The 10,007-nt window shown below is 35.6% G+C and overlaps 1 protein-coding gene across 1 annotated transcript; it reads right to left on the bottom strand.

Moving 5' to 3' along the window:
- LOC107556387 (neuromedin-U receptor 2-like) lies at nt 1-4,726 on the bottom strand. The gene is made up of 3 exons (XM_016239494.1): nt 4,365-4,726; nt 2,188-3,141; nt 1-364 (listed from the first exon to the last, which is right to left on the bottom strand). Exons 2-3 carry the CDS (start codon nt 3,044-3,046, stop codon nt 54-56), a joined length of 1,170 nt encoding a protein of 389 aa, XP_016094980.1. The 5' UTR covers nt 3,047-3,141; nt 4,365-4,726; the 3' UTR covers nt 1-53.
- Nucleotides 4,727-10,007: the final 5,281 nt, after the last annotated feature.

Below are 10,007 nucleotides of genomic sequence, written 5' to 3'. Positions count from 1 at the left end.
CCCACCCGCTGCTGATAATGACAAAAGGAAGTGGGCCGCTCGCGTTCCTGCTCTTAGCCTGGACGTTGGAGATCAGTGGGGGGGTTTTTGGGGAAGATGCAGAAAGGCGTCGAGTCATTACGAGAAGACCTTGATGACAGGCGACTCCACACCAGCGCTTTAAAGCGTTCCCGGAAACGACTGGAGAGAAGGTTGTAGATGATGGGGTTAACGGCGGAGCTGAGGTAGAAGAGCACGCCTGAGATTATGTGCACATATTCGAATATGTTATGCATGTGGTCCGTCCAACTCGTGATGAAGCTCCACAAGAGTCGGTCGATGTGGAAGGGAGCCCAGCAGATGGCAAACACTAATACCACCACAACTATAGGGAGAGAGAGAAGGAATCAAGTAAATCAATGTTACAATTTTTGTGATTAATTCAGTGTACAGAATAGGTGTACGGTTAATTGCATTGAGTTCACTACAGTTTCAATGTAATTTTATTATGAGACATTGTTTCAAAGGAACTTTTTCGAAAATATATTGCCTATGAGCAAGATAAAGGTGACAGTAGCAAGGAAATGTTTTCTGATGTTGTGGTAGGGTGAGGAAGAAAGACTAAATTGTTATATTAAAATGTAAATCACTCATTAAATCAATTAATTAAATGACTACATACTATCCAGCTATAAAATATTTATGGGCTAATTGTTCATTCAATTAAATGTAATCAATAGAGTGCTGCAGGCAGTACTGCTGATGCATCTCAATCTATTGTCAGAGACATTAAAGCAGAGTGAATTTTTAGGTTGCAATCTTACAATAATATATAGTAAAACTGAAGGGGTGAGTCATGCAAGGCACTTTAATTATGCGGAAGTAGTGTTGAAGTCCAACTAAAGATATACTTAAGTATATTTGATTGCGCTAAAGTGGAACTACTGCAAGTATACTTTAGGTACACTTTAAATATCATGCATTTAAAGTCCGATATTATTGAAAGATCATATAAATAGTGACATTAAAATCCATTTTAGGGATAATATTAAGAAAAAAGTTTAATTATAATTTTTATATCAGTAAGTCTTGAGCGATATGTCAGTAAAGTTAATAGATTTGAACTATACTTAGTATGAAATAAATGCATTTTAAATATATTACTTTTTTACTACTAAATCACGAGGCACTTTCCTTTTCAGGATAAAAAAGCACTGCTAATGCTTCTCTCAAACGCTTATAATATAAAGAAACCCTATAATAGCAATGTGATGAGCTTATAGTTGAGTGTATAATTGAATAGCTTTAATGGTGAGTAATTTGTGCCATTACAGTTTGTAATTGTATAGACATATGCGCTATAAAAGCAGATGAAAGTGTCTTGCTTTTAGATCCCTTTCATTATGTTGGTTCACTTTACTTTGCGAGTCTTACCAGAGCAGAGAGCCATGATATGATCATAACACCTGCTAAAAACTGAAAGACACTCTGGGAATAGCATCATCGCCATTAAGGACAGCCATACAGAAGATGTGAAACACTGTAAGCAAGGGATTTCTCTCTTTTTTTTTTGGTTGGTTGGTTGGTTTTGGACAATTATTTGGCTAGAGATTTCACTGCTCCATAATTTACACCATGCAGATAGATGTTTTCAGACATCTAAGTGACGCTTTTACAGTGGGATTTAGATTTGCCAGTGGATTAGGGATGCTACTAATTTGGATTTCCCATAATAATGTCCAAAAGGAAATAAAAAGGAAATGTTATGGTTTAAAAATGATCTTTTATGAAAGTGTAAACCCATCAAAAAAATAAAAGGGCTTTTGTTTCTTCTCTAAACCATGCCTTGCATGACTCACTGCTTTAGTTTTACTATACAGTATATTACTGATAGATTTTAACCTAGCAATTAATTCTGCATTAATTTCACTGGAGTGAGATAGAGTGAGATGCATGAGAAATACTGCTATTGTGTGGCCTTCCACACAATAAAAAAAAGTTAATTAATAAAATAGCATAAATAAAATAACAGTAGTAACTTGAATAATGTAAAAATATATGCAAAAATAATTTATCCCATACACTGAAGAATTTAATATTCTCGTTTAATCTAATCTATATATATATATATATATATATATATATATATATATACACACACACACATATACATTTTGTTTTTACTGTAAATATCTGGCCATCACTCACAATGCATCTTGGTGACCTGCCTCCTCCGTCTGCTGTCCAGATTGATTTTCCAGCTGTCGGGGTTCTTGTCCAGCGTGTCCTTCCTCTGCTTCTGTCCCCTGGCCAGTGTCAGACCAATCATCAGATACAGCATGCTGATCATCATCATGGGAACAAAGTAAAAGAGAACAGTGGTGACCTGGATCACCAAGTTATACATCCATTTGGGCTTGAGCAGGTTGCAGGTAGCTGAATCTAGAACCCTCTCTGGAAGGTACTGGTACTGCAGGCCGTGAAGCGAGGTGTTTGGGATGGCGCAGATCAGAGACAGAACCCAAACGCTAGCGATGACCCTTTGAGCATGTTTGTTGGTTATGGCATAGCGGGTTTTGAGCGGGTGGATGACAGCTATGTAGCGTTCCACACTTAGAACTGTAACGTTGAGCACAGAAGCAAAACAAACCATCTCAAATAAGAAGATCTTAAAACAGCAGATGCTTTCGCCAAAGGGAAAGGGGTAGTTCTGCCAGAGCTCGTAGATTTCCAGCGGCATCCCAAAGAGCAGCACCAGCAGGTCTGAGATGGCCAAGCTAAAAAGATATAAATTGGTGGGTGTCCGCATCTTCCTGTCTTTAGTGATCACGGTGCAAGTGAGGAGGTTTCCCAAGACCCCAGTGATGAAGATGAGGATGTACGTAAAGGTTACAGGAAAGAAGAAAGGAGATCGTCTAGGGCCCAGAAGCCTAAACAGAACTTCATCCATGGTCTGAAGGTGACAGCGTCCACTCTCATTGCCGGTGAAGTTGAATGTAGTGATGTTGCAGAACACATAGTCCTGGTCTGATCCGTTCACAGACTCACAAAGGCAGGTCAGAGCCATTATGGCAATCGAGGGTGAAATGATTAAATGAGCCGGTCTTGAGGTAAGCGTTTGAACTGCTACCTCTCAGACTGTACCTTCAGCATGATGAAGACCTGTGTCAAACAGATTTGTACAATCTTAGTGCAGACTAGCCAATATAAAGGCTGATGCAGTGGAGGTACATTATAGTGTGTTTACAGGAACATTTTATCCTTTTTTCTTGATTATTGTTATTTCCTCAATTCCAAACTGATTTTAATCACCCTGAACAATTAAACACAGCCTGCCTTATCCTGCCAACAAATCACCTGTAAGATTCCTTAATATTTTTTTTTTGCTTTTTTTCATTGTGAGCTTTTCCATAAATTTGATAATTAACCATTAACTTCACAAGCAGCGTATTTTTAAGTATTTAAACTATAGGAGTATTGTTATATACTATATATAAAAATTTCTATTTTATGCATAAATCAGTATGCATCAGTTTTATTAAAATGTATATCCTATAGGCTATATTTCCCCCCTTTTCCTCTCCTAAAACATCAATGCTAATTCAACTGGTTTGTAAAACATGACAGCTCTTTCAGCTGTCTCCAAGGTACTCTTCTAGTTGTAACCAGTTCGGTCAAGGTCTACCAGGTCATATCCATCATCTAGCTTGGACTAGCTATTGGCCATAAATGACCAGTTTGGTCCAGCTAGAAAAATTATTTAAAACCATCTGCCATTAGATGGGTAACACATAATCTGCCATAACTCTAGCCTTGTGTGTCATGGTTCAGATTAGCCCATAATAAAAAATAAAAAAATAAACAGGTATTAATTAATTAATCAACTTGGCATTTAAACGATAATATATCATGACACTTGTTTGTCCCCCCCCACTCTACAAACAACTCACTCTAAATGTAAATCCATGCAAACGCATATTATGTGAATACATCCTTATAACCCTTCATTAGTTTATTTGAGATCTGTCTCAAATGTTACTACTAATGATTAATCCTAATTTAAAAACGCATCAGTCCACATACTCATCCTTAAATTAATCAGGACGCGTATTGAGATGATTTGACTGTTGTTTTTTCACCCCAAAATAATGCAAGTTAAGGTTCAATGTGTTTATTTATGCATGCAAACATTTTTAAAACATTGATTACGTTACTTCACAGCAGTAGCTTATAGTATATTAAAGCATATTTGTAAAATATATATAGTTGGTATACAGCTGACTGAATCTGAGTTTAAAAATGTACTTTATATAAATGTTACTTCAACAAATACATTGTTTAAGCCTTCAGTGTTGTTAAGTGAAGAAATGCAAAAAGACACGCACCTTTCCAGCGTCCTCAATGCACGCGCACCGCATCCAGACTTGTTCTTTCAACTTGATCCCTGTTCACGCAAATGTTAAGACAATCGCGGTAAGCAATCACTGTCTGTAAAGCTGAAAGACCGTGCAGCCATAACAGGTGTCATTCACAACCATTACAGTGTCTGTGCCTTGACTGAGTTGCTCGGATGATGGATCTTTGCGGTGAGGACGCACCCTAGCAGATGACAGGCTGCCGGGTTTTTATCCTTCTCGGTGTTCGTTTCTCAGAGGTTTCATCTGCAAATCAAACAGATTTTGCCTTTGATTGTTTATGCTTCACTCGTTTTAAAGTGGATTCAATGGACCGGGATGGAAGGAGGCAATTGATGATATATAGGTGTGCACGCTTCCCTGTGCATCTTCAATCAAACAGTGGCGGCTGGTGGAAAATTTTCTTGGTAGGGCGCCAACAATTTTAGCATACATCCTGGTATGATTTATCCCAGTATAACAAAAGAAAAGTATTAAGACTTGAAACATTCTAAATAAATTGTTTGACCAAGTTCAAGATTGAGGATGACTCCCACAAAACTATATTTTCTGCAAGCTTTTTGCCAGGATTCACAATTTATGTATACAGTGCAACCGCAAAAACTGTGAGGAAAAAAAGAAATGCTACATTTGTTTAGAGCGTTTTCTGTACATATATAAATAACTACAAGTCAAGCTGCAATACCAAACAGGACCACACGGAGAAGCCAACAGACCACTATACCAGCCGCCTTAACCTGACTGTATATAAATATGCACGGATCCATTCAGAATTATTAAACAGAGCAAAACACAAATTAAGAAGGTAAATAAAATAAAAAATGTATGAAAACATTCTGAATCTGTCGAATGTGGGGATCTGAAGGCAGCTCAACATGACCAGTGAACAGATCCTCTGTCAGAGTGAGTGCTGATGCCCATGTAGTACAGCAGCAAACTCCTGTAAAAACACGATTCTTCAGCGAGTGTCCATTATAAAACACTTGCCAGACATGCGACCATACTGAAATGTGCTCGTGCAAATAGCTATCAGAGAGCGCGCATACACGGTCGGTTTGTTTGACAATTCTGTGTTTTTATAACTACTGTATGTGGGGGGAGTATTTAATTCTATAGCCTACATGTTTAGGGCTAAAACATTGAAAGCAATTGCTGTTTTGACCATATTTTGACAGTAAGCAGACAATGCATGTGCACAATGACAATAAAATATGTAATGAAGGTGTAAAAGATAGAAACCACTTTATGATGAGAAAGTGGATATAAATATCTATATGTGATTTAAATCTCTTTGAACTGGAGGACTAGAGTGCTCTTGATTTGGTTGACAACACTCTGCATGTATTCAGGTTACACAGCAAACCGTCAAACACACTTCCTTGACTGTTTCATGTTCTGTACTCGAAAACCATGTACATTGGATATGTTTAAAGAGTTAAAAGCTTTTGGGCTTTTATGAGGTTAGTAGTTCATGTAACTAAAATTAATATTCATGTAACTTTAACATATAGAGCAATGCAGCAACAGGACCAACACTAAAATTCACGGTGCTCAGAGTAGGTATAGAATCTACCAAAAGTGGGCATAATAGATGTCTAAGCAAAGAGTGAAATGCAATGAGCGCTGAGAGGAGATAGAATTGTATGTCCATATGCATGTTAATATGTTTATAAATGCTTTAGTACGCACACAAAATGTCTCAGTCGAATTTATTTGATAGATTAATTTAAGTAATCTGAGCATCAATATTGGATCATCACCACTAAATACAAATTTTATAATGAAAACTGAATACCATCAGAATTTGTTTTCCTATTCAAAGACGGATTCAACCCTTACAGAACATAAGGTTACATAAAATAAGATTAGATAAGATAACACTTTATTGATTCAAGGGGAACCCATGAACAGCATGAGACAATGATATGGTTTTAAAGCCATTTCAGTGCCCACCGCTACATTTAATAACACTCACTTAAATGACCCGAATCTTGAAGACAAAATTATTGTCTGCCAGATAATCTTGTCCAAAAAGGTTATTGAATTTTATGTCACAAGTGCAATACCATGTTCTCTATTGTAAACGTTTCTAGGGCAACCCAAGTAACACACAAAACATAACAAAATCATAAATGAGAACTATTCAGAATGCTGTATGCCTTAGCAGAATCCATACTGCAAGGATGAGTGATCTGACAGTGCTGTGATAAACTGATTTATTTTGTCAAATTTGCTGGCATCCTAATCTCTAAGATTTATATGTTTATTTTTGACAAATTACTTCATGATAAAAACGAATCAATAAATATTATGTTTGTCAGGAAATTAACGTTCTTAGAATTGACAAGACGGTTGACCCTGAGTGGTCAGCTAAATATCTACAGTGGATCTAAAATATGAATAGTTAATTATAACTAGTTGTGGTTAATTATTCATATTTTCCATGAGCTGATTTGCTACATTTGTTTACAATTATAATTTTACCTGAATAATATCTTAAAGCTTTCATTAAGGAAAAAAGTCTATACAACATTCAAAACAATTAACCCCGAAAATATTACATTAATATTTTAATTAAAACCAAAGTGCCAGCACTGCAAGTGACCAATCATAATCAGGACAGTTTGCTGTTTTTATTAATATTTTTTTTGTTGTTGTTTTTATTGCGCTTTCTTCAATCTATTCTATGTAACTTTTTTGATGTTTTTTGTTTTTACTCTTTCATTAATAACATTTTGACATTAAAAAAAGTTACATAGAATAGTTTGAAGAAAACGCAATTTTAAAAAAATTAAAAATAAAACAATAATAATAAAATAAATAAATCTTCCAAACCGTGTCTTTACTTTTCCCAGATACACTTAGATAAACCTAAGAGCAGTCGGGACAGATTTCAGGGGAAATAGTATTCATACCAAAGATTGTCTGTATTATACTTACCACTGGAAAAAGCGTAATGGCTAAATGGCTAATCACTTGAGGCACCTCAGCCAATCATACAATGGCAGTGACGTTAGTGGCCGGCTTTCACAGTTGAATGAATGAATGAATGAATGATGCATTTATATTTTTTCATTCGTCCGTGCATGTCACGTCATATAAACAAAGTTAGGATAATAATTAACTAATAGCTGATGGAGACCCGATTTCCAGGGAGGACCCAATTTGTCATGACACCGGTTACTCTGGCACATGTATGGTGTGTAAGTAGTGTGAAGCTGAAAGGTGGTTGTCAGAAGCAACAAATATTGACCATGGACCATGTAAAATGTCAAACCTCCTGGGTTGTAAAAACATCAACAACAAACGAACAGAGCAGCATCTACAAGCAAAAAGGGAAAGCGACAGACTCCATAATAAAACCTGAATCAACATTAGCTTGGCCTTTCAGAGGTGGCAAGAATTAATGTTAATGTAAACTTGTTACGTCATTTATTTAAAAACCTCAGTATTTCCCAATAGGTCAACAACAGCATAAGAAATGGCACCTGCTCAAACTACATGTTTTTTAGATTTCCATGTGTACCTACACCACTTTCATCTGCTTAGAGTTGCAAAGCCAAAGCACAACCAAAACAATGTTCTTCCACAAGACACATGCAGTTTTATTTTTAGCTGCTAGGGAATCAAAGGTTACATAGCAGAACAACGACACTCCTTCACTGTGATGGAATCACTATAATGTATACACTCTTGTGACTCATTGCTTTGCATACAAGTAGAGTAAATTATATTGCCCATGTAAACTATACAGTATCATATGAGTAGTCACAAGTGTCTTCATTCTTTCCCCTAGAGATATTCACAGCTCGTACATCACCTGACAACTACTAACCAACTGCGACACTGGGATGCTCTTGTTATTCATATCCCGGTAAAATCTTGCCTGGTCATGCTTGGCCTTTGTGAGTGCATGTCTGCCATGGACTGCCGTTAAATCTTCAGTCGTTGGAACAAAGTCATCCATGAGTAAGTTCTGTGTTCTTTTATATTGACTCTTGCACTGTTGCCATAGCAGAGATCAGTCCCAAATCCAAAACCTTGAGTCAGTTCTCACTTGAGAAACATATTTGCAAATCATTTATGACTCAGTTTCAGTTTGGTCTTCTGTTTCGAGGCACAACATGTTCAATGAGGCCGTTAGACTGAATCCTCTGTTCATTAAGTTCCTAATGATGATGGTGCAAGGCAGGGATCCAAAAATCTGCGACCACACTGAAATATTTAAACCTGGGAATAGACAGTAAGTTTAAACAATTATGTTATAATGAAATGTAGTTATCATGATCATCAGGTACTTATCAAGTTCATGCAGCTTGATTACTGCTGTCATTAAAGGAGTTGTTCACCCACCCTATTGTTTACTCACCCTATTAAAGATGTAGATTAGTTTGTTTCTTCATCAGAATAGATTTGGAGAAATTTAGCATTACATTATTTGTCCAAACAGCTGATAAAAACATCAAAATTATCCACAAGTGATCCACACAACTCCAGTCCATCAAATAATGTCCTGAGGGGTAATAAAGTTTCAGCAAATTTCATTTTTGGGTGAACTAGTTCTTTAAAGAAAATGGGAAATAAAGTAAGAAACTCTTATATATATTTATTTATTTCAATAAAAACTTACTCTTACTCTCAAATTATGCAGATTATAGAAAACATAATGAAAGAAAAAATAAAAATTTGAAAAATACATTTTCATATTCATTAATGGTCTCAGACTTATGGACTCCTGTATGGGAGAGATTTTCTGTTAGACAAAGACCAATCAAACCCTTTACAATGCTAAATCAATGACTCTGCTTCATGAGGCACTCAATATAGTGAGAGATAATGTAAGCATTGTCACATAAATGTTAAACTATTGTAAACCTCTGGCCCAAAGGAGTTAATGTCTCACAGATAAAGATTATGCAGGTTTATAAAAGAACAAAAGGATGGCCATATAAACACAAGCAGTTTCGTTAATGTGTGTGTACTCTTGAGATTTGTGAGATTTGAGAATATGGAAAATATAGGGTACTTTTGAAATAAATAGGTCACAGACATTTTAGTATTTATTGCAAGAGGTTTACAGATACAAATCTGTTTTGGGGTTCCCACTGTTAATCATAATTTGGGATATATGTGTGTATATATATATATATATATATATATATATATATATATATATATATATATATATATATATATATATATATATGATTCATGTGTTCATGTGTATATATATATATATATATATATATATATATATATATGATTCATGTGTGATCTACTGTAACCCCACTGACAGATGAGTATTTCTTTACAGTTCCAGTTTGACAACACAGTGAGGTCATTAAAGGTAAGAAAAGGTCTTCCATATTTATAGAATCAGCAATTTATCAACTAGACAGTCTACAAAGATCCTGTAACATATTAGTATCTATTATGACGTACATCTGCGCTTGTAAAACACGCACATGCCCTGAGAGAACATTTCACACCAGTAAGTCTTGATTGACAGTCTATTGCGTATACAGTAGTATCAGTCTTTTTCCTTAAATTATTTTATAGATGCATTTCAAATATTTTAATTCTTGACTTTTATCCATTAAAAAAAAAAACTTT

Source organism: Sinocyclocheilus grahami, unplaced genomic scaffold (genome assembly GCF_001515645.1).
Source record: "Sinocyclocheilus grahami isolate Dianchi unplaced genomic scaffold, SAMN03320097.WGS_v1.1 scaffold20.1, whole genome shotgun sequence".
Lineage (NCBI taxonomy): Eukaryota > Metazoa > Chordata > Actinopteri > Cypriniformes > Cyprinidae > Sinocyclocheilus > Sinocyclocheilus grahami.
Note: the sequence above shows the minus strand (reverse complement) of the source record. Positions and strands in the feature narration are given on the sequence as shown.

Bases quoted from the DNA above. Each gene is read 5' to 3' on its own strand.
- LOC107556387 (XM_016239494.1), bottom strand. From the start codon at position 3,046: ATGGCTCTGACCTGCCTTTGTGAGTCTGTGAACGGATCAGACCAGGAC. The intron at 365-2,187 runs GTGAGTGATGGC...CTCTCCCTATAG, and splicing joins GCAGGTCACCAAGATGCATT to TTGTGGTGGTATTAGTGTTT.